This window comes from Microchirus variegatus (assembly GCF_963457635.1).
Source record: "Microchirus variegatus genome assembly, chromosome: 1".
NCBI lineage: Eukaryota > Metazoa > Chordata > Actinopteri > Pleuronectiformes > Soleidae > Microchirus > Microchirus variegatus.
The window spans coordinates 31,795,836-31,820,760 of NC_139802.1; the positions used below are offsets into that span (position 1 = coordinate 31,795,836).

Below are 24,925 nucleotides of genomic sequence, written 5' to 3' on the forward strand. Positions count from 1 at the left end.
ATTAAATAATTTCTAGAAATAAAAATATAATATATAAATAATAATAATAAACCAGAATGTTCAACATGTGTAATAAAATAATAAACAATTAATTGATTATTACAAGTTTCTGACAAAATAGTTTAATAATGGTTTAATAATGAAGTAATCGTTGCATCGCCACTTGTTTTATATTCAAAAATAGATAAAATAAATGAATAAATCAACATCAGTGACACTATGATACGATTTATCAAAATATTTGCAAAATCATATATTATTATTATTTCTGTATGGGCAGATGTTGGCTTTTAAGAGTTTTATGTGATATGCAACACGTCTCTGATGCGTCTCAGTGTGTCTAACGTGAAAGTGACGACAAAACTGCGCCTATACAACAGTGCAACTTTACGTTCAGCTAATGTTGTCGTTGCTATGGTTGCACACAGGATGTGACGCTGTTTGAGTGTATTATTAGTTGTGGAGGTGGTGGGGAAAACAGATACAGAGAAATATGGCAACCGTTTGTGTGACAATATAATATCGATTGTAAGAAATCTAGTATTCCTTTTTTTTAGCGTATATTTTTTAACTGATGTTAAAAATAAACATCAAACTTTTCTGTGGATTAGCATTAAAAAATAATACATTCACATTTCAGTCCACTAGATGGTGCCAAGTGATCACTTTCACTAGCGCTGTCAGTATAACGAAATATATGATTTTTCAAATATTGTGATAAATCGTATCATGGTGTTTCCGATGTTTTTATATATTATATGTATATATATAACAAATAGGGATGCAACGATTACTGCATTATTAAACCATTACTAAATTAATTGTCAAATACTTTAATAATTACTTGTTTTTTTTAAAAATGTTGAACATTTTCTGGTTTCTTTGTATGAAAAATGATTAAATCTGAATAATTTTGGTTGGTGGATAAAAAAAGACATTTGAGAATCATCATTTCCAGGTTTGAGAAACACTGATCAACATTTTTCAAACATTTCTGGACCAAACAAAGAAAATAATAACATGAACATTTCCTGGATTCTTTGTCTTTCTGTAACAAACAGAACTTTGTATGTGAAGACAAATGAAATGAAAGGTGTGTGTTTACTGTGGAGCAGTGACGTCACATTAGCATTAGCAGCAGCAGCAGGTGTAATCTGAACACCTGTGATCGATCACTCAGGTCGGATGTTAACAGCAGGTGTGAACAGAACATCAACAGAACATCTAAGAAACGTGTGGATATTTTTTAAGCAGCAGTTACCACATGTTTGTCCCCGCTACTCCTCGTCCTCCTCCTGCTGGCTCCGTGTGCTTCGCAGGTCCTACTGGCAAACAGGAAGCGGATGATTCCAATTAGATTTATCGAGAGGGGAGGGCGCGGACCGTACTAAGCCGGGAGGAGTCCACTTTTCCTTGTGTTTTGCAGCTGTGTTGAATTTGCGTTTGTGTTTCGTTTGTTGGTATTTTCTTCCTTTATATTTGTGGTGTTGATTTACACTTCAGAGCCACATCTATGGAACACTCCATAACAAATAAATCCATGTCAATAGTCTAGTCATAATTAAATGGCAAAACCAACCCATTGTGAATACAGTAAGCTTAAAAGTATAATGACATAATTAAAGGTGAAAATGATCAATTTAGTGGTTTATTCAATTGACCGTAGGTATTAGTTTCTATGTGTTGTTACATGAATCATGTTATTGCCTGATTTCCCTTATATAAATCAACAATACTTTTACATTCACTGATATACTGTATGCTAATAATCAAAGATTTTGTAAAATACTAAAAAATTGCTGTCACAGAACACAAAAAAACAATTCCATTTAATATTAGCCATGTTTCGGATTGGTGGTTGACAAATAAAGCAAACTGGACAAGCTAAATGAAAAGTTCCATCTGTCCGACAGCACGTGAAGGCAGCATAGCGTGTCTTCTTACACAGTCGGACGTAACGCGGAAGGGAAACGCATCCCGGCTCCTGTTGACCTGGGTGTTTACGTTCTGAGGAGGCGCAGGTGAGTTTATAACCACCTTTACTGAGTGAAGAGAGGCGCGAGGGTGTGACAGTTGTGTCTGTGCTGTTTACCAACGCTGACACTGTATTCATTCAAATGTAAAGGTTTGTTGAATAGCGCAGTTAAACAGCGTAGCTCATATACTGCCACATCCATAAGACAAAGTCCAAAGTCCATCCACGTTCTGTAGTCTGTCCATGAAGCTAGCTTATAGCCACATAGTGTGTGTTTACACATATATGTATAATATACTATAACTACAAATATATATACACACATATACATTATGTACACACATATACACGTTAAACAAGAATACATTATAAACCAAATATTAAATGCAGTGAATGTGTAGTCACCAAAACAGCAAGCTTAGTTAAATTATCTTTTTAGATGTAAAAAATGAAGCTTTAGTGACATTATTGCAACATTTATTAGATTTCTGAGGGGAAAACAAATCTTTATCTGTGACTTAACTTGTTGTGCTTGTGTGCTGCAGGGTTTCTGCCCAGACAACATGACATCTCTGTGGCTGCCATCCTCACTGCTGCTGCTGCTTCTGGAGGTCAGCAGTGTTTCTCTTCAGGAAAGCAGCAGGCCCAACTTTGTCCTGATGATGGTGGATGACCTGGGAATTGGTGACCTTGGCTGCTATGGCAATAAAACTGTGAGGTAAAAAACCCCAAAACATTTTGTCTCTGGCTAGGTTGGATTTACCACTGTGTGTTGATTCACATGGAGCAGTCATACACTTGGGTCAAGATTTATTTTTCTATTTCACTGCTATTATTACCCTCTTTCCTCTTGAAAAACAACTTTAAGTGATTGTTTATGCTTTTGGACGTGACTCAAACTCAGCATATGTTTGTCCATGCGTCAAATTCCAGAGAGAAAATCAGCAGTTTTGCATGGAGTTGTATCCATCAATACATTTAAATGTGTTCTGTGTGATTTTGGTGTTTGAAATTATTAATTCGGTTTTATCTGTGTGATGTAAATTTGCCAAATCAGGCAGCAGTCAAACAGCAACTCCTATTCTCCTACAAGCTATAATAGAATAGTCTTTATTGTCATTGTACTGGTCAGTGAGTCAGGTCAGTGCGCTGATTACAAACGTAATTACTCAAAACATGTTGTTATACGACAAACCACACTGAAAAGGACTTCAAATTGCCCTCCGTTTGTCTCTGTGCATGTTGAACGTGCTGCGTGACTGCTGACGGATGGTGTTCTGCAGGACTCCCAATATCGACCAGCTGGCACAGGAAGGTGCGAAGCTCACTCACCACATCGCCGCAGCGAGCCTGTGCACTCCTAGCAGGGCGGCGTTCCTCACAGGACGATACCCGATACGATCAGGCCAGTTCAAAGACACACACACACACACACACACACACACAAAAAGCAGAAAAAATCTTTACTGACTGACACAGTGCTTAATGTTACTCTGCAGGCAATGTCCACAGGAACTACAACTGTTTAACATTGTCACATTATATAAATCTCTACTCTTCCTGAAGAAACCCTATTCATTTTAATGACTGAATTATTTAACACATTATTGTCATGTTTTATGGCTCAGTACCAGCCACAGGCATTATGTTTTCAATTTGTCAGTCTGTGACTATTGTTTTCAGCTGCCACAGTTATAAACATCCCATCATTTCTACAGATTGGTAGGATATGAATATTTCATGATTCATGGCATTTTGCAGGAAGGTTTCTGCACCTAGATCTGAGCTGCTTTCCAGGAACTTTTTTATTGATGCCAATATCCCAGACTGTCCCGAGGTTAATCCTTGTGGTTTTAGCATGTGGTTCACTTGGATTCAAGGATGATTTGATTGATCGGGAGATTTTGCTGAGATGATTGTTTTGGAGGGGGAAAATCAAAGCGAGGAAGTAATAGTAGTTTTCTTTTTCCTCTTTAACAGGTATGGCCAGTGATAAACCACCTGGTGTCTTCTTATTTAATGCAGGAAGTGGAGGTCTGCCCAGTCGAGAGCTTACTTTCGCTAAGCTCGCCAAACAGCAAGGCTACAACACGGCTCTTATAGGTCTGTCATGGCGTCATCATGTGCAAAATGTTTTTGACTGTGTACAAAAGCTGAAGCAGCGGTGTCTTTTTTCTGCATATTTAAATCCCTGATTTTCACTGGCATGTCTAACTATTTGCAGCCTTTTTTTCCCTATATCCCAGGAAAATGGCATCTCGGACTGAACTGTGAACGCAGTGATGATCACTGCCACCACCCCAGCGCCCATGGCTTCAACAATTTCTTCGGTATCCCCCTGACTAACATGAGGGACTGCCAGCCCGGACATGGCACCGTTTTTGTTATTTATAAGTTTCTACCTTACAGGACAATAGCCGTCGTCTTAGCCACTGCGGTCTTGCTTCACTTCTGCGGCGTCATCACCATCCGTCGAGGGTTGATCCTGAGTCTGGTGTCGCTGCTGCTCCTGGTCACAGGTCTGCTCGTGGGCTTCATCATGCTCATCCCATATTTAAACTGTGTTCTCATGAGGGACCGCAGAGTTGTGGAGCAGCCGTTCATATCGGAAAACCTGACACAGAGGATGACACATGAGGCAGTGGACTTCATAGAGCGGTAGACTTCAGAAAACTGACATTTTAAGATGTTTTGTTTTAAGACTGTAATTTACTCAGTATTTCCTGTTTCCCGTAGGAACTCCGAAAAGCCTTTCCTGCTCTTCTTCTCTTTCATCCAAGTGCACACAGCCATGTTTGCTTCTGCGGGGTTCAGGGGAACGAGCAAACACGGCATCTACGGGGACGCCGTCCAAGAGGTGGACTGGAGTGTCGGTAGGTTCGGTGTAGGACTGCACTCTTCTCCTGACAACCAGCCTGATATGTGGATGCACTTTCACCAGCAGGGATACAAGGAAAAACAAGTTGCACTTTTTGTTTGTCACTTAACAACAAGATCGACTAATAAAATCCAGTCTACGATAGAGTTTTATCTTACACAGCCTTTTCCAAGTGGAATTTTAAGTTTGTCTCACTTTGAAAAGAAAAAATAATTGCACACAGGAGTTGTTGATCCACTGCTGCCTCAGTGTTCAAATGTCTAATTGTGTGTGTCTTTTTTTGGAATCCTTCATTTGGACATAAACTCACTAAACGAGGTAGCAAACCCTACAGAGTTTGTTGCAGGAAAAGTGGTCGCATGATAAACTTCAGTTGGAAAAAGTTGTCTAAGTGCAAGACTGAATGGCAAAATATCCATACCCGTTCTATTCTAGCCTGAACTACTTCTTTACGCACTGTTCCTGTGGTGAATTTGAAGAATTGATTCACAAATTACCAAACCAAACAAACATATATTTCTATTTGTATCGAGCCATACTTGTAGCTCAATGTTTCTCCAACTCAGTGGAAGAGCAGATGGTGTTGAATTTGTACTGATTGCAAATGACTCAGCCCGCAACTTGTCTTTCCAATTACAGTGTCCCTCTGGATAATCCTTTTCTCGCTGACAGTTTACAAAGGGATTGTGGTGCATTGTGGGAGGAAGGAGTTCCAAAAAGAAATCACACACTGAGCTCTCAGTGTCTGCGTGAAGCGGAGTATTGTTATTGACTTATTTGGACGTAGTTTTTTTGTATTCTTGGTGTATTATGGACAGATATATGTTTGACATACAAACACTAAAGGTCAGTTTCCAGTTGGGAAAGCTGTTAAATGTACCAGCAGAAGTGGAAAACATATTTCTGAAGTGGTCATCGATTTAAGCAGGTTTGCAGTTTTATAGGTAAACATTTTGTAGAGTTGGGGGAAGGAGGGGGGCAGCACAGATTGTGTGCAAGTGCTTCATACAACCACACTTCAAAAAAACACTGAACTATAGATTTAATGGTCCATATTTCTTTTCTTGTTGTGGTAATTCAACTTGTTCTGCATTCAGAGATTTTTGCACGGAGCACCAGAGATGAGCTGTTTTAGTCAAAAGACAGCGGAGTACATTTTTAATCATCTTTTCACAGTGAGCGGTAACTATTTAAATATTTACCACTCTAACACAAGGACGACCGCAGCAGCAAAAATCATGTGGGTATTGGAGTGTGTGTGTGTGTGTGTGTGTGTGTGGGGGGGGGAATTATTTCCTTTTCATGGTTATCAAATATAGGCTCACTTTTAGTACATCAGGCAGTCCTTTAATAACAAGAGGTTTGGTTTAAACGGGCCATTTTCTCTCGGCTCTAATTGCTGTTCAGTCTCAAGGACAGCCTCCACATGATCCCACACCACAATGGACTCAACATAGGGAGCTGTTTTCCTAATTAATGTGTGATTATCCTAATTATTTGAGCTTGAGGAGTATTCTGTCAGGGAAAAACAGAAGAGGAGGAGAGGCAATAATGCTCTGTATTTTGCCTTCTGGTTGGTATTACATGGCTCTTGTTTTTGCCAAGAAGTCGTTTGATCTGTGTGATTGAAATGTTCCTGATTTGACAAGGAGTTCCAGGTTTCCTGCTCTCCTGGTATACTGTCATACCTTCTCCACATTTTCTTTGGGTATATATTACTGTAAACAGTTAAAATAAGTGTCATTGCCATACTTGAGAATTTGCCATGTAAGGTGTATTGGAGGCCTTATACAGTAGAGGATTACTAGGTTATAAGGTTACTGTAGTACTATATACCAAGGGGAAATGTGGAGAATGACCAACTCTCGTGTCCAAACATATGGGGGAGATACATGTGTGTGCTGTGTCTGTTCTCAGGTCACATCTTGAAGACTCTGGACAGACTCAATCTGAGAGAAAACACCCTGGTCTACCTGACCTCAGACCAGGGTGCTCACCTGGAAGAAGTCCCCAGTGGATCCAATGGAATATATAAAGGTACAACACGAGGAACTGACTTCATAGTCGGTACATTTCCTCTCAGGTCGGATTTCCAACTCGGAAAGTTGATGTTATCTAACAAATCCTGACAGAATTCAAGATGACATATGGAGTGTATTTTGTATTTATGTGTTGTTGATGCTCCATAAGACCAAGAACAACAAAGGCTTTCCTTCGAGCCCAGTTACGACTTCCCATGTAAACGGAAAGCGCAATAATTCTCGTGCCACCAGCGACTTGAAACATGCGACATATGTGTGCATTTAACACATTGAAAAGTCGGAATACACAAGGAGGCTGTGGAGGAGGCATGTGATGGAAGTCTGAAAGCAGGATTATTGTATTCAGACTGAATGAATGAATGAATGTCACAGGGTCATGGACAAACACCGTGATTGAAATTTGGTTCGTGCAACGTGTCCATAAAAAATCCTTTCATGCAGGTCTGAATGACTGCAAGGCTTCATTAAAAGGCACTCTGAATCATAACACTCATTTCAGAAGCCTGTGTGCTTCATATTATCACACTGATTATTGTCAGACTTTAACCACAAACTGAATTATTATTTTTTATATAACGTGCAGTAAGGTCACATGAAATAATTACAATTTACTTCAAATGTAACAATGAAATCTCCCATTATTCTATTGCTTTTCTCTCAACGGACACTTGTACCATAAAACCTCATTACTTTCGCCTGATGCAGCACCACAACATTGATCTGACTCACTGTATATTGTATATAAATACTGTTTTTGTCCATGAACGTGAAAATCCTGATCATTGTCATGATTGTAGCTAATAATATAATCTATATAGGCCATTTAAAAAAAATCCTAATCTCTATTTCCTGAGAAATGCAAGTATTTAGCCACTTATCAACAAATTGTGATTGTTTTTTGTCCATGTATCTAAAAACAAAGCTTTAAGGAACACCACATTTTGGTGCAAAGATCCTCTAGAGAAGTTTAGACATCTTCTAAATCAGGCCTACCATCATTCTCCTTATACTGATGCTCTATTTTATATGCAGTATCAGCACCAGCTTTATAAAGCCAGTACATGTCAGACTCTGCTGTTTGTACGCATCACTTCAGTGACAGACTGCTGACTTGTCAACCAAAAAAAAAAAAATTTTGCACAGTTGCTCGGTCTTGACGCCGAAAAATCAAAGCATAAACAAAGAAACAGCAAACTGAAGAACCTGCTGCCGTTTGCACCTTATTTAATAATAGTATACTATGTTTTATTGAATTGTACTGAGGCCAAATCCATGTCTCACTGCTTCATAATATTGTCTGTAATTGCATTTTTCCTTTTAAGGAAACTTCACAGATGCACGCTAAAAATCTAGATCATACAAAAAAAAATCTAAGTTGCTGTGTTCCCATCAGACACACGGTGTGTCCTCAGAAAGTACGTCAGACTCACAGTGTGGACTCAGATTTAAAGTAATGTTCGTGTTTGGACCCAGAAGACCTGATTCAAAGAGCAGTGAAAGTTTTGTAAAGCAGACGTTGTCTGAGACACTTTTCTTTTTTTAAATCTCAGATAATGGCCAGGCTCAAGGAGCAACTTGTTCCTTTAGTTCGCAGCACAGCGCCGAGCTGAGCTGACACGCTGCTTGCTTCACAAGAAGAAGTGCTTTGATGACTTTGTGTTCTTCTCTGGCTTTTTTTTTCTTTTTCTTTTAAACAGCGGGGAAAGGCACAAATTGGGAGGGAGGTATCCGGGTCCCAGGAATCCTGAGCTGGCCAGGAAAAATCCCCAGCCGCGTACAAATCGACGAACCCACCAGCAACATGGACCTGTTTCCCACAGTGGTGCGCTTAAGTGGAGCTGCAGTCCCAGAGGACAGGTGAGACTGCACAACAGTGAGACAGCACTTCCTTCCACATGCCAAGTGCAGACTGAAATCTGGGTCACACTGAAAAGAGTAGTTTCACCAAAAACAGAGGATCTGAGCCGAGGGAACGTGTTTCCTCATAAACACGTGTTATTAAAGGGATAGTGAAAAGAACCAGCATGAGACACTTGCTCGTGCTCACTGAAAACATGGCTGCCTGCAGGAACACAGGGGAAAAACAGATTTAAGCCACTTGAAAGCTTCACCAAATATACCCTTTATTTGATGGGAAACTGAACCAAAGTCCATAGAGAAAATCTGTGATTTGAAATCACAGCACACAGGAGTTGACTACGGCTTCCATTAGTACAGTGTGTCCATGCATCCTTAAACAGTAATTCAAAATGTTTAATACATTACTCAAAGGTCTTACATTTTTACAAACCAAGCAGAGCATGGGGTTGTAATACAGCGGGATCCCCCAACTATCGCCTATATTTATAGTATTTTTGGTTTTAAATTTCGTTCAAGGTGGCATTAAAAAGTCTTAAATTTGACTTGCTAATACCTACAGATACTCTGTAGGAAGTGCAAATGTGTTATTTTGTGACTGAAGTGATTAAAAACCTTTGTTTGTGTCTACGAACTTACCAAACGAGGCTGCAGACAGTGGACCAGCAAGCTGAAAAGGCTTGATTTTCTCAGTGGACTTTGGTTCAGAAGGGTTCCCAGTTGGATAAGGCTCTCTAATTCACAGTTGACTGTTTTGTTTTTTGCTCCTCAGGGAGATTGATGGCCATGACCTCATGGATTTGCTTCAGGGGAGAGTTGAAAGGTCCAGCCACGAGTTTCTGTTCCACTACTGTGACATCTACCTGAACGCAGTCAGGTGGCACCCTCAGAACAGTAAGTCCAAACAGTGAACCAGGCAAACACACAACGATCTGTCACTACCAAAGATGAAGGGAAGGAATTTTGTATCCGCAGCTTGACTTTTGTCACTGTGCAGGCTGAGGTTCTTTGAAGCTGCGTTTTTAAGGGGGGGAGCTTTGACTGAGTGTGGGATATATCAGCTGAATATTTTCAAACGTAGCTTTTACAGACCTGTTGACTACAGTTTCATAAGAGCTTGTGAGACACTTTCCAGGAATTAAATACAACTTCAAAACCAATCAAATTTAGAGGCTAAAATAAGTAGTATTTGAATTTGAAGATACAGACTGACAAATGGGGGATCCTCATGAGAAACTGATGAGAAATAAACTGACTGTCACACTGACTGCTGTTTGAATTTCCTCAGGTGGCTCAGTGTGGAAAGCCTTTTTTTTCACACCCATATTCTACCCTGAGAACAGCACCGTGTGTTCCCACACCAGTGTTTGCCTCTGCGCGGCAGATTACGTGACGTACCACAATCCCCCTCTGCTCTTTGACCTCTCGAGGGACCCGTCTGAGGCCGCACCGCTGACGCCCGACACCGAGCCGGCGTTTCACTCCGTCTTGGCTGCGATGACCGAGGCTGTGGAGCAGCACCTGAGGTCAGTGAAGCCCGTGGAGGGGCAGCTCTCCAGATTGAATGTGATATGGAGGCCATGGCTGCAGCCTTGCTGCTCAAGTTTTACACATCTCTGCCAGTGCCAGAAGGACCAGTAGATCATATCACCCGTGAAACCTCAGCACTATAGGGAAGCATCTGAATATTAACTGTTCATTAAGGTATATGACAAAATCTTGAGTGGTATCCTCCACCATGGAGGTCTGTCTGCCTCTAAGCAGCATAATTAAACGACATATTTAGATTGCATTCTCTCGGTGTGTAGGTTGTGGCCCAAGGAACCAGGATATGGATCTGAAAATGTTGTCTTCATTGAGCTTAATTGTTAAATAGAATAACAATAAGACAACTGCGGTTCACTCTCTGCTCATGCTCGATCCACTCAGTACTACAGCGCCCAAGACCGAGTCCTCTTCTTTTGGGAGGTTGAGTGTCTCCCTCCTAAACTCTGCACTCAAGCCACTGCACTTGCAGCTTGACTCTCCGGTCTCACCATACGCCCTCCGCTTCCAAAAGAGGCATCATAACTCTCATTTTCTCCGCAGTACATCGCGGTCAAGGAGGTTGCATCAACTTGCACGCTGCCTCGTTTTCATAGTCGGCCTCCAGCCCGGCAAGGATTCCATCTTTTATCGACTTTGATAACCAGAAATCCTTGTCTGACATCAGGTGCTGTGTTTTTCTTTGACGCCATCTTTTTTTTTTCTCTCTTTCTCTCTCTCCCGAGGAGAAGCGTTCACATGATGACATCACGCAGATATATTTTACTCCGTGTTATCTCCTGACTCAATAAACAAACTGAAGCTCGCACAAAACAGACCAACATTCTATATACGACAATTATAATTTAAAAAGCGTGATATATGTGCACTATTGCGCAGCTTTTTGAGAGTAATGAAACTGATACTGTGGTTATTTTTAGATACAGATGGATATCTACTCGGCATTGTCTGGGACACCACACAAATCAAAACTGCCTTTTAAGAGGCAGACGTGCGGCGTTATGAGTGATCTAGTTTTCAAAAAAAATCTTTACAAATGTAAACATTCATTTATTTTCCTGAAGTTTATACAAACACGTAGGATTACAGTCGGTGATCATAAGCCGCCGTGAATCCATGCGCTTGAGAAACCTCTGTGTGTGTGAACCGTACGACGGAGCGTGTTGTGTTGAAGAGTTTGCTGTTGTTCACTGTTGTTGTATGTGTGCGACTGCTGTCAGTCACTGTCACTTTTATGCGTTTGTGCATGGCTATATTTCCACTTTGTGGCCTTAAGCTGTCACGAGTGTGTCGTGCATTGCAGCGTGGCAGACGGTCCTGATGCTGAAAGAGTTAGTTTGGGTTTTTGAAGTGAAGTCAGTGCTGACAGCGCTGTGATATATTCCAGAACAGGTTTGCCGTTTAATCTCACAGTTTGACAGCCTACTCCGGCTGGGAACTCAAGTTGTAAAGCGCTCACTCTCCTGCACCAAAGTTCATCGAGGAAATCTAAGTTTAAATGTGGTATTTTTGTTTGTGTGTTTGAAAACCTTTGTTCAATTTATACCTAAGTGACAGAAACTCAGGTATAAAGCAGCAGCAGACCAGCAGCTCCTGCGTCGCCAAGAGCTAAAAACGATGATCTTCTCGTTTTTAGAGAGAGAGTGTGCTTAAAAACGAAAGTGTGTCGTTGGAAAAAAAGCTGTCAAAACATTTTCTCATCAAACATATTCTTCAGATATAATAGACTTAAACAGATGAAGTAAAAAGTACCGTCATAGAGCGGCAGTTGTCACAACAGCAACTGTTACTTTATTAAGAGCTTTACTGCGATAAGAGCCAGATACAGGTATTTCCCTGAAGAGCCCATGTGCAATATTTCGGTTACAACACATTCTGGCCTAAACTGTCAAAAAAAAGCATGTTTTAATAAAAGTAGATAATGCAGTTTTTCTCCAAGGTGAAGGGTGCTGTTGATGTTTTACTCTTACTTAAGAAACAAATGTAGACGTAACACCAAATTGCATGTGACTCAACACTAACTAGTCCAATATGCAACACTGCTTAGACAGAGGAGGCATCATCAGGCACAGGTTGTAATTTAACGACACAACACTATTTTTACACACATATTCTGGTGTAAAAAATACTGTTATTTTTGTCACATTTGGCAAATAACTCTTGCATTACAAAGTGTGAGCTGTGACCCTCTTGTGGGCTGTGAGAGGCAATTAAAAATAAATCAACTAAAAATGGTCGTCATTCCGTTTTGTAATCATGCATCAAATATCTTTATGGTTCATTTTAAAAAGCTACTTTTTTAGTATTTTGTAGAAGAAAATTAAGTGTTTACATGACATGATATGATTCTGCAGTCTTGCGTGTAAATCAGACTTGCGTCTAGACACAGTGATTACATTATACAGTGAAGAAGGGTTATCATTAAGTATTTGTAATGTAACAAACCTTTGTTGGGAAACACAGGTTTAGTTTTTCAGTCCAGGAGTTTGTTGTTGTTTATCAACTCGCATCTACATTGTGGCTCAGCAGGAAAGTCTTCTATAATGGTTACAGGACGCGATCGCATTTACCAAATCGAACTTTGACGTGAGCAGAAGCACAACTTGTAAATGTGTGCGACTTGCATACAGATCAGACCTGAGACAAATGTTGTTCTATTTTCTTTTTGTATTTTTTTTCTTATCTTGTTTTTCCCCCCTCCATCTGTGGAATTCATTTGGAAATGGTGACATTAAGGGAAAGGACAATGTATAATTCAATCATTAAAAAAAAATATATATATATATATATATAAATGTATATATACATATATATGTATATCATCAGCAAGTGCCACAATGCAATAAAACAGTTGGTTTAGTGTTGATTTCTGATATGATTACACCTTGAAATTAAGTTAAGTGTATTTCCAGTATTGGAAAGATTCTGTTTTTCCGACTTAATAAAAACATTTTGGGGGGAAAAAAGTGTCATGTAATTTTTTTATGTGCTTATAGCCATTTTAGGAGTGTAATTATTGAAATAATATTAACAAAAATTCTGATTATTTTGGCTTGTGACACTTCACACTGACTGCAGTGACTCGGCACAGTGTGAATTTGAACACACACTTCTCACGGCGCTAACACAGTTTTCCAGTGCTGTACGGTGAAGTCAGCAGTTGAATAATTACACTAACAAATGGGTTCTTTTTCCCCCACACTGGCCTGTTTCCAGACAGCAGGCCCCAATTCTGTGCTTCATTACTGAGAGTGAGTTTTTGCAACAAGATGAGCTGTAACATGATGAATCAAAAAGCTGGGCTCCATTTGGGAACTTTAATTTAAAGGAAGCCTTAATTAAGACTCATTAGGAGAACCAGCAGGTGGGCTGACAGAAAACCAGTGGGTGTGGGTGTGCGTGCGCACACCCACACCTCTTGGTTGATGAACTGAAGCTATTTTAGATGTTAGTATTCTTTTCATATTCTAATGCTACCAGTAAAAGGATAGTTGGTTTTAAGCCTTGATCACCATGAGAACATGGTGAGTGTTCTCTCTTCCACAGTCCATCAATAAAATCTGAATTATTAGCTCATGGGGACAAGGAAGGAGTGACACCATCCCAACCAGTTATTTAAAACACAGAAGTCACAAAGTAACACATTTGAACTTACTGACAGCTTCATCATGTGAAATTTATCATTTTCTCTATGGACTTTGGTGCGGGTTGTGAGCAGTTGACAAAACAAAACTAACCTCATGTTCTAATTGGAAAAGATTCAGATTTATTGTCATTCAAGCACAAAGGAACACGATTCATTACCCAGGTCCAGCAGCGTACGTTGATAAAGTGATAATGTTGTCAGAATTGAACCTGTGACTGAATAAATAATCAATAGCTTCATAATAATAGAACAACTTTTTAAAAGAAAAGTGCATCAATAGCTTCACAGCCAAGGACAGATTTTAAGTCCAGAAGCTTGCATGTTTGTCTGGTTCCTGTGTTGACAGCGATGTCAGCACAGGTTGTGAACCACACAGCTATCACTCGAGAGTAAACAGACATCTATGTCTAGTTGCTGTAGAGAGGCAGTGTTGTAATATGGATGTTTCCACCTTCTCAGCTTTAAGGAGCTTGTAGGAAACAAGGCCCTCTCAAGGCTCAAGGCATGGGGACCACCAACTGTCACAAAAAAACTACTAATCCAATTCCAAGACTTAAAGCTATCCTGTTTAAGTAAATTAAATATTTTGTTTTATATTTAATGTTCCAACTGAGGAGTCCTGGAGAAGCAGCTCTAACCACAGCAACTGCAGACTGATGGAGAACCTGCTCACATCTCCTGATGCTGGAGGGAATCAAAAAAAATACCCAGCAGTGGAGGAACCCCGCAGAACTGTCGAGCACTTCAAAGACGACGCTCCTTCGCCGTGTCCCGAGGGGGGCTCCCTGCACCCATGACTGCTGCATGGACTTCCTGTGAAATGCTGCAATATCCAATATTCTTTCTCCCGCTGCTTCGGGCAGGGGGGAAATTAAATGCCTCCTTGGAAAATTGATGAAGAGTACATGTTCACATGAAGGCTTTTCATCATGTTCAGCTGCTGCCAAGGAGCGGAGAAAAAGACCCACAGTGGGTGTGTTTGATAACACGAATCTCATGCTCTCAATGATGCTTTGCTTGATAAAAAAATACACCAAGCCCATCACACATGTTGATGTTCGCAGACGAGTTCACCCGGATCAATGTGTTTGACATTGATCTACAAAAGCACTCCATGGAAACAGGAACATGTGATTCTCAAGGCAAATAAAAAAGGGTAAAATCCACTATCCATTCTGTGAATCATGCTTGCAGTTGATTCTTTCCATGAGTGGATGAGGCCTTCAGCTCATCCAGGCCTCTCTCTTCAGGAACCTCACAGCATCATGAAAACCTTGTTCACACAGAAAGTGCATACCACTGGTAGATGGAGGGAACAGAGCCTGGTTCAGGCGTTTGATGTTCTCCACAGAGAACTGAGGAAACCAAAGAAAACACAGCGGTGATAAAAAAAAATCGGAAAAAATCAATTTCTACTCAAAGTGGAAGTTGCACACAAGCCATGAACCTACAGTATGTGTACATTTTTGTTTCTGGCTTAAAGGTACAGTATGTAATGCGCAAAATTGTTTATTGGCTAAAATTATATATGTTTTGTTTAAGTGATAGGGTTGAAACATTGCAATGCAGTTCCATCTCAAACCAAAAGACACAGCATTTACTTTGTGGGAGAAAGAGATAGCTGAACACATGGTTTTGGCCTCTTCAAGCAATTCAACAACATAAATTATTCCCAGACTGTTGTTAGAATTGCCATTAATAATTGAATCAATGGAATATATATATCAAAAGCATGGAGGAGTATGAAGGAGTTGTCTGGTGGCTGTAAGTTTAGCTCGTTATCTGGAGTTGTGCTTTTTAAAATCGCTCACTTTCCCACACCTAAGTCCCGAGAGAAAATCTGTGATTTTACATCTCAGCAAACAGCAATTGTTCATCCATTCCTGGCTCCATTAGTGAGTCCAAAGTGTGTTATCTTATGACTTGAATATTTAAAATCCATTTCACCAAGGGACACATATCTACCAAATGAGGCAGCAGTAGACCAGAAGACTTTGGAGAGTGAACAGTTCACAAAGTTGATAGAATGGTGCCAGATTTAAACTGGGAGTAAAGATGTACATGTGATGTATAGATATATATGATTTAATTAAATTCTCACCATAATGTTCATGTTGGCCAGTCTTAGTTGAGTGTTGAAGCGCCCCATGTGGGGAGGACACACGTCCTGCAGTCCAGCAAAGGGAGACACAGTGATAGTTCGTCCCACAGGCAGAATTGGCAGGGTGTTGGTGAAGCCTCCGTCAATCCATCTCTAACAACACAAAACACACAGGCTGTGAAATCAGTCAACAACCTGGTATTTGAACTAAGTGAATGATTTACTTTATTTTAATTGTGTATTCAAATATCCAAAGAAAAGGGCTATAAGCATTAATAGTTAAATTTAATGTGCTTGATACACTCAGTATTCATTTGTCAACTTCTGTGACAACAAATCTTCAAAAGCAAAGTCAAGGCACATGTATGGGACATTTTATCTGGATTAAATAATAAATGTTTCTTACTTTCTCATTACAATTAAAACAATGTACCGATATGTGCAATAAACACTGAGGTGAGTCCCCGTCACTTGTATTTGCTGCGTGACTGCAGGCGTCTCAGACAAGTCTGTAAATCTAACGACAAAGGCGCTAAGTTGGCAACACAGCCCGTAAATGACGATAAAATCGAAACTGTTAGCACCAATTTATTTTGAAAGAGCAAAGGCCAGTGGGGAAAACAATGTTGGCTGAGGGAGCCCCACTTCTGCGGCACAGCCAAAAAACTTACAATAAATAATAGATAAAGATCAATCTAGAGCAGAGTGCAGAGTGCGTGCGCTACTGCCAGACATCTGTGCGTTTGTGTGTGTGCAGCAGTGACTAATAGAGAAAGGCAGAGTCAGACAGAAAAAAAGTGCATGCAATATTACAGTACAATTCCCTCTGATATTAAACAAAAGCTGCTTGTGTCATGTTACAAGTAATAAGATGAAGCACTGACAAAGACTTATATCAAAAGAAATATTAGACTATTCCTTTGTCCTACCTGTCCTCTGAACTCCACTGGTTTGAGTCCAGCATAGACGGGCACAAAGCTGCTGGCCAGCAGAGCCTGAGAAAAAGTTCCAAGACTTTCAATCAGAAAACATTAACAAGAAAAAGGAAGGAATCAGTGTTGTGTGTTGTGAAGAGTGAGGGTGTGTACCTTTATGAGCTCCTCCCTGGACGTAAACCTGGACACGATGTGGTTCTTGCCACTCGCAGAGTGAGTTAGTGAGATGTGAAGACGGTCTGAGGCCAGGCTGTGAGCCTCATTGGGCAGAATCTCCTCTATCCCCTCCCTGAAGAGAAACCACACACACACATCATAAATAAATCCAGCTTCATGTAATTGAAACCACAGATTCACAAAAATGATGCAAATGACAGATGAAACAATATAGTTAGCCCCTGATTTAAATACTTACTTAGTTGTTTTTTTTGGAAGAGTGGTTGTATGAGACACTGACACACATTTCCTTGTGTGTATGTGTCTGCATGTGGGTGTGAGATGGTTTCAGGTGTCCATGATTGAGTGAGTGACATGTGGGAGTGAGTCTGGGCGGACCCTGGGAGCTGATTGGTCCTGCACAGGCGGTACCAGTACAAGAGCCCTGATCATCCCAGCTGCTGGCGTCTTCCTCAAACACCTCACATCCAGGCTGCCAGCAGACAGTTTGTCCTTGGTTTTAAATAACCCTTTAAAAATGTTTTGTTTTACTTAACTACTGCAGAGGTGTTACTAATTTACTGTTCTTGTTCCCCTAGGCCTGGTCGTAAGATTTGGGGGCTCTTCCGGGATTGCTCCAGATCTGAACGTCCATGAGGTGACTTAAGTGTGTTTAGCATGTATGGTTAGTGGCTTTTTATTATGACTGTGGTAGTATTATATTTTGAGCACCCGAGTTGCCTGCTGGGCAGGTGTCACAACCTTGCCACTTTATTGTTTCACCTTATTTTTGGTGGTAATCCTGAGTGGGGGATTGCTTCAGAGCACGGTTTCTCACTCCTGGTCCTGGGGAGCCACTGTCCTGCATGTTTTAGGTGTTTCCCTGCTCCAACACATCTGATTCCAATAAATGGGTCGTTCTCAGGCTTCAGCAGAGCTATATCAGGTGTGTTTGAGCTGAGAAACACTTCAAACATGCAGGACAGTGGCTCCCCAGGACCAGGTGAGAAACCCTGCTGTTGACTGCCTCATCTTCAGTGATGCACTGAGTTCAGCGTTTAAAATTGCTGCCAACTCGGCAAGCCATTGAAGACTAGCTAGGCTTAGCTTCATCTGATAGGTTGGGTGTCTCTTCTTCTACTGTTCAGTTTTTGCACTTTAGGTCACAAATACTGCAGTAACATGTGGAACGTAGTCTCTCCACAGATCAGTAGATCTTTGTGTGGTGGAGTTGACCTTCCAGTTTAGTTTGTTTGCATTTCAGTAACTTTGGTCAATGACCAGTGTCCAATTTTGTGCGGTGATGGTGGCAATTTGCTGTGGTAGCAACTTTGGTTTGACCCGTTGGGACTGTGGCTTTCACTACTTTGTGTGGGACACTTGTGTTACTGCTGTGTCGAAGTACAAACTTTTAACCGAATGGTGGTAGCCATTTTTGTGGGAGTGGCACCCACTCATGTAGGTAATGGTGTGGTTTCTGTTAAATGCAGTTCAGATCTTGGATGATCGGTAGCTTGTTTGGAGGTACAACTGACGCAAAGTTGCATGCTTAGGTTAGCATTTTGGTTGTATTGAACATTTCTTTTGGGGAGATGTTCTTTAAATGACTGTTGTGCTTTTTTCCTGTGTATGTCTGCATGCGAGATGGGTTGCAGGTGTGTTTGAGTGAATGATGCAAGTCTAGGTGGATTTTTTCCCCTAGGCCTGGTCATAACACACTTGTATTTTCATGAGATCTGCGTAACTTGCCGTAGTGTGAGCATGAAGTTGTATCCTGGTGTGATGGCCCCAAACCTCTGTCCTCTCACACTTTCAGCAAACTTGTAGGTGAATTCTTTACACTGCTGCAAGACAAAGAAAACAATACTCAGTCAATTAAAATTGCATTCAATTTACATAAAGGAATGATTTGATATTCAACTGTAAGCGCAGTCACTTGATGGCTTCACTAATGACGTAAGCATGCTTAAGTCTACCATCTTAACAATTAGTCTTCCACTTATCTCACCAGTAGATGACATTTAATTGAAGTTGTCACTTTATAAACCAGAAAAGAACAATTTGACAACACAGGAGATGCTGCCTCTATCGACATGTTCTATTTTGTGACTTTGGTGTTTGAACTCCTATATTCTGATTTACCCAAGTGATACAGACTTAAGGGAAGCAGTAACTCACAGTAGTTCCCAAGTTGTTGAGAGCCAAAAAGACTGTCTGGACTTTGGTGCTATAGACTGAGCACCTAACAAACTTCAGTTTCCAACATATTCTAGATACCATTGGCTTTCACAGGCATAGAGTAAATGATGTATACATGATGTATTGGGTCAGCCTTTTGTGCCTATAGTCCCAAATGTTTTCTCCTCCTGATGGAATGAATAAGGGGGTGAACATCCTACCTCCAACTTATCAGGGGCTGTGATCATTACAGCAGCCACCAGGGCCCCAGCCGAGGCCCCTGCACAGGCCTTGAGGCATCCCATCACCTGCTGCCCGTGGCAGAGAAACGCCTCTGCAGCACCCAAGTGGTAGATCCCCAGGAAACCGCATGCAGCAAAGGACAGATTCAAGACCGTCATCTTCAGTGCCTACACAGACGGATGCATTTATACGCTTTTATGAGCATCCAACAATCATTCAATAATGCTTGAGGGTGTTTCAACACAGTCATGAGCTCATGCATCACACTACTTGTTGCTGATGACATTCTACATGTTTAGTAAATGGATGATAATCCTGCCCAGGGGCCACAGATGTGAATGACGTCCTATAAGATGTTTAACGAGCCTCGTGATTGCGCAAACTCATTTAAAAGGATTATACCCATTTTTATCATCAGCATTGGTCAATTATTATTTATTCTTTAAGCGTGTTATACATATAACAGAAGCTTGATGAATGCTACCAAGTTACTTGATTTTTTATTTAATACTATTACTTGCAGCATTAGTGCACTGCAGTGCAGTCATATAATCCCCCCAAAAAGCATTTTATCTGGGATGTGGTGGAATTTGACTCGACAAATTACTATCATGTCAATGTGGACTATGACTTTCGAGGAATAATCACAGCACATTGTTGTAATTAATGTCACAAAGAATTAAAGCAGTTTAGAAAGCAAAGAGGATCAAACTCGGTACGAGCAGGTGTTCCTAATAAAGTGGCATTAGTGTGTATACGACCCTCGGGAGAACTGTTTAAATGTGAATGAAAGGACTCGTTTCATGCACACATGGCAGTGTTAGTGTTTATTATGTAAAAGAGCACTACATTAAGTCACACATTACATCTCCACGAACGAAAACTATATAACGAAAAATATACGCCGGAAATAAGGAGTGAAGTGAGCAGCGCAGTAGCTAAGGGGAAGCACCTACCGTGTTGTTTACAGTCCGAACACAAAGAAACCTTAACACGTGTCGTGGACTCGTTTTCACTTTTCAGTGAAAGATACAGATAAGTGTCTCCACATGTTAGAAAACCTCACAGGTTTGGAAAGTATAATAAATTACACAACTTCAGAAAAACTGTTCGCAGCTACACATTAGCTTGGTACACGTAGCGCCTGACTCGTATAGGGTACTTCCGCTTTTCAAAATTAAAGCACATTTCAAAATAAATTAAAATAGTGCTGTCATTATTGTGAGTTCATGGTGAGTTATGGTGATTTATTATTATTTTTCCCAAATTTTGTTTATTTATATTTATATTTATTTATTTAAAATATATATTTTTCTTTTTTATAGGGATGCTTTACAGTGGACTATAATTATATTTGAATAATTAATTTAATCATGCATTAATAAGCCTTCACTTAGCAAAAACTAGTGTGTGCATTCAATTGAAGTACATTTTTTGCATCAACTATCCCTTGAAAAGCAGCGACCACAAATCTGTTGCATTACATTTATCTTGAACTTGCGTGTTCGTGTAGCGATATATAATGGCATTACTGTCATCTGGGGCTCATGTTAGTTTGGTTAAATTATATTTCTTTATTTCTGCGCCTGATATTCAGGGTGCAAACCAAAAGCAGTGCAAGGAGGAGGAGGAATCAACAAGAAATATGTGTCCCTTATAACCAAACATCTATTCAAACTAATAACACTCATACTTATATATCATACACTTCTCCATCAACCATGTAAAAGTCCTCCTTATCTTCTTAATACTTCAGTTTGTTATTGTTTTTTTGTTGGCAGGTAGTGGATGGCCCTGGAGGTTCCTCTGCAACGTCTGATGTTAGGTCTGTGTCCCTGATTTGGTCAGCAGTAATATTTAACAATACGTGTGTGAGGATAAAGAAATACAGAGTTACATTAATATAGATCTTTTCATTTTAGAACTGAGTCAGATCATTCTGATAATATTCACCATTAGGTTAGGTTAAACCTCATAACAATAACCATAATGTGACCCTTTAAAATGAAAATAATGATCAGATAATTAAGATGAAATCATTTTCATGTTTAATTTCTGTTCACTGACTGAAGCTCCACACACTCCTCTTCCTGAAAGAGGGAAATCCCTTTGTGAGACAACATGCCATGACTGCAGCCAATGGTGTATAAATCTGTATGTAAATGAGCACACTCTGGTGAGGCTGACCACATGATAGCACTCAAAACAGACCATCCACACTCGACTACACCACTATCCGTCTGCCATAAACTCACAGAGCCGTAAAAGGCATCTTCATGAGCAGTCGGAACACATCCAGGTTCCTGCAGCTCCCGCTGTTCACAGCGTTTAAAAAAACACCGCTCTCTCTGTGCTCTCTGACACATTATAACCTTTTTGTTCTCCCATTGCTTCTTCAAAGACTGCATCATCATCACACAAAGGCTGGAGTGCACAGTGTACACAGGACACCTGCGGGATGTGCTGAGGGAACTCTTAAGTACTTGAGAGAAAGACAGGGACATGACGCATGACAATAAAAGGATGCTAGTGAATAAAAGGACCGTGAATAAAAAAAAAATACTCTGCAGGTTGCTGTGTGTCAAAAGGTAGCACCGGGACAAAGTGCTCTCAGGGACATGGTGAGACCACAACAATGAGTCAAGAACCACAAAGTATGCACTAAAATCTGCATTTTAGCCAGATAACCTGAATCATTTTCACCATTAAGGGAAGGACATTTTAGGTTTTTACACTGTCAGCAGTGCGTTCATCTAAAGAGGCTCACAAACAGCACAAGGGAAAACTGATTTGAGCCAATTTAGGCTCACTGAATAGAATTTGCGGTTGCTTAAGTCTACAATATCTAAAAAAATATGTCTGAGACTTAGACTCACTGCCTTTTCTGGCTGGGTTTGTGTCACTTTGTAAATTGTTCACTCCTTTGCACCAAAGTCCATAGAGAAGGTACAGCCACTGCTGCCTCCATCAGTTACTTAAAGGTGCCATATGTAAGAATGTGGCCAAAAACGGTTACTACATTCAAATTCAAAATACTGAGGTCTTTTAGGTTTCGTTTTCTGACGTAACTGGCAACCCGTGGTTGCTCGGCAGCTGAGACTCTACTGACTGCAATGATTGGTAGGCGGCGGTGGCGCCACATGCCAAAACATGATTTCAAAGTTCTGTATGCTGTATGACCATTATTCCTGAGTCTCTGTGACATATTAAGAGGATTTTATTTAAAAAAATAATTTTGTCAGAGGGCTTTGTTACCAGGGGGTGACGGTGGCTCAGTGGGAGAGTGAGTTGTCTTTCAACTTGAAGGTTGTGGGTTCTACTCCTGGCTCTGATAGTTTGATGTGTCCTTGGGCAAGACATTTAACCTCACCTCATTTACTAAGAGAGTGAGTGTTAAGAGATGAATGATTATCAGGTGAGATGACCAATGTTTGACTCTTTCTATTTTGGGAGATGTGGGTTATGAGTGCCTGAACAATTATCTTTGTTCCCATGAGCACACATTTTTTTTTTTTTTACATAATATTTAGGCGCCTCCCATCACTTCAAAAATGTATTTTCAAAGTTTGGCTTGCACAAGGCCCCCACAGCTCGAGGCTGTCCCAGAAACCAAATCTGTCACTCAGCCATGACAAAAACCCACACTTATCACCACATCACCCCCCTGAGAAACTCCTTTGTTTTGAATTTGAACATTAGGAGATTATAAATTGGTTGATAATCAATCCCCGTAAATTTGACACAGTTCTTTGGATTTCGTCAAACTCAGACATGGTAAGGCTAAGGCACTCTGTCATCTCAGAGAGATGCAACTTCCTGTTATTTAAGAATGACAGAACAGTCTGTTAGGATAATAATGAAGCGTTATTCCCTGAGACAACTATATAAGGATGCAATTGGGATTTCAACAAACAAGATACAAGCCTTGTATGATTTGATTGCACACTAACCAAAACCTACCAAAGACTTTTTAGAACAAAAAGGAAAAGTTGCAATGATATTCCTCTCACAGGATGTCATATAGCCCTGTCATAGGCTACAACCACCAACAATAATAAACTGCTGCACTTTTATTATTAGCCCTACTTTGTTGTTTTCTCGCCTACAGCATTGTCCCTCAAGTCCAATTCTTCCTCCGCTAGCACTTCAGTCAGCATTTATTTCCCATGGACCCTCTGCCATTGGAATTCTCTCTCTCTGCGTTTTACTCTCACCCCGCTTTCCTGGCACGTCAGCACAAAATCTCCCACTCCTCCGGTACTGCTCATGATTATGTATCACCTAAAGTGGATGGGGGGGTTATTAGGCAGCATGGTGGTGAGAAAGTAGGGCTTAACTGCTTACCCTGTTGAAAATGTAATAGTAGTGTAACTATTTCAATTACTTTCTCAAAGTAATGTAACTAATTACATTTGATTACATTTTGATTACTTTTCTTAATTTTGAATGAAATCTCTCAACTGTTAACCATTTTCACATTTTAAGACCTATAATGTGACAAACCTTTCAGCAGTACTTAAGACTATATAAAAACAACATAATAAAAGACTCTTTTTTTAACCATATATTATGAGTCTGACCTTAGGCCTGTACTGTGAAGGAGGCTCACTTCCTCACTAAATGGAGCAACAATGGGCTGATTTCAGCCAAAAGGAGCAGGTTGTTTTAATGGCGAGAGTATGAGCAATACAAAAAAGCCTGAAGCAACAGTGTTATGACAAGAGGCTGATTTTAATTTCTGACAGCTCTACATTGAGCTGCTTTTAAATATGAACCTTTAGAGCAACAACAACTTGTTGTTTTAAACTGTGTTTTATATTGTGTTCATATATTTCACTGATCACAATTATAAAATGCCAGTGTGTGTTTTATTGAAAGCGAGGCTGGGTGTGCGTATGAAAATAGGTTACGGTGTTTTTTTAGGTGCTGTAGCTACAAGCAAATCTCATGTTGTCTCTGTACAAAGACCTTTTTAAATGTGAGAAAACAGAGTAGACCTACTCAAGATTTGTGTTTGGGCAACACATAACAGGCGAAACAATTAATTTATTCATGGCCACATTAAGTTAAATTATTTGTCCTGCTGCGAGCGCACACCTTCTTTCAGTGGTGACTGTATATAAAGGTAAATAGGCTATAGCCTAATAAATGACCTCCTTACGCTGAGCAGCGTATCCCCTCAGCTGAACATCTGTAGGCGGACACGCTCACAGAGAAAGTAAACAGAAGCGGATCAGCGCGATCTCTCCCTCCGTACAAATGCTCCGTTCTGATCCAGCTCCACTGGACTTTGGTGACACCAGCTGTAAATGAGTTAAATAGTGAAACAGCGGCGCTTTTATAGCCAATGTTATGATTAAACTGGTCGG

At 40.4% G+C, this 24,925-nt stretch overlaps 2 protein-coding genes across 2 annotated transcripts; one reads left to right on the plus strand and one right to left on the minus strand.

Moving 5' to 3' along the window:
* Positions 1-2,529: 2,529 nt before the first annotated feature.
* Positions 2,530-10,393, plus strand: sts (steroid sulfatase (microsomal), isozyme S; the record flags this gene model as incomplete). Its single annotated transcript, XM_083886626.1, has 9 exons — positions 2,530-2,693; positions 3,259-3,380; positions 3,956-4,078; positions 4,222-4,633; positions 4,712-4,848; positions 6,771-6,890; positions 8,593-8,752; positions 9,525-9,646; positions 10,041-10,393. The coding sequence occupies exons 1-9, from the start codon at positions 2,539-2,541 to the stop codon at positions 10,391-10,393; spliced, it is 1,704 nt and encodes a 567-aa protein (XP_083742752.1). The 5' UTR covers positions 2,530-2,538.
* A 4,710-nt stretch (positions 10,394-15,103) lies between these two features.
* pnpla4 (patatin-like phospholipase domain containing 4) lies at positions 15,104-19,998 on the minus strand. The gene is made up of 6 exons (XM_083886639.1): positions 19,535-19,998; positions 18,881-18,979; positions 17,133-17,264; positions 16,974-17,039; positions 16,045-16,197; positions 15,104-15,298 (listed from the first exon to the last, which is right to left on the minus strand). The coding sequence occupies exons 1-6, from the start codon at positions 19,712-19,714 to the stop codon at positions 15,167-15,169; spliced, it is 762 nt and encodes a 253-aa protein (XP_083742765.1). The 5' UTR covers positions 19,715-19,998; the 3' UTR covers positions 15,104-15,166.
* Between the last annotated feature and the right edge of the window lie 4,927 nt (positions 19,999-24,925).

Excerpts from the sequence above, each read along its gene's own strand:
- pnpla4 (XM_083886639.1), bottom strand. The coding sequence starts at position 19,714 with ATGACGGTCTTGAATCTGTCCTTTGCTGCATGCGGTTTCCTGGGGATC. Across the intron at positions 18,980-19,534 it reads CAGCCCCTGATAAGTTGGAG|CAGTGTAAAGAATTCACCTA; the intron begins GTAGGATGTTCA and ends TTTGTCTTGCAG. Across the intron at positions 17,265-18,880 it reads TCATGCTCACACTACGGCAA|GGGATAGAGGAGATTCTGCC; the intron begins GTTACGCAGATC and ends CTCTTCAGGGAG.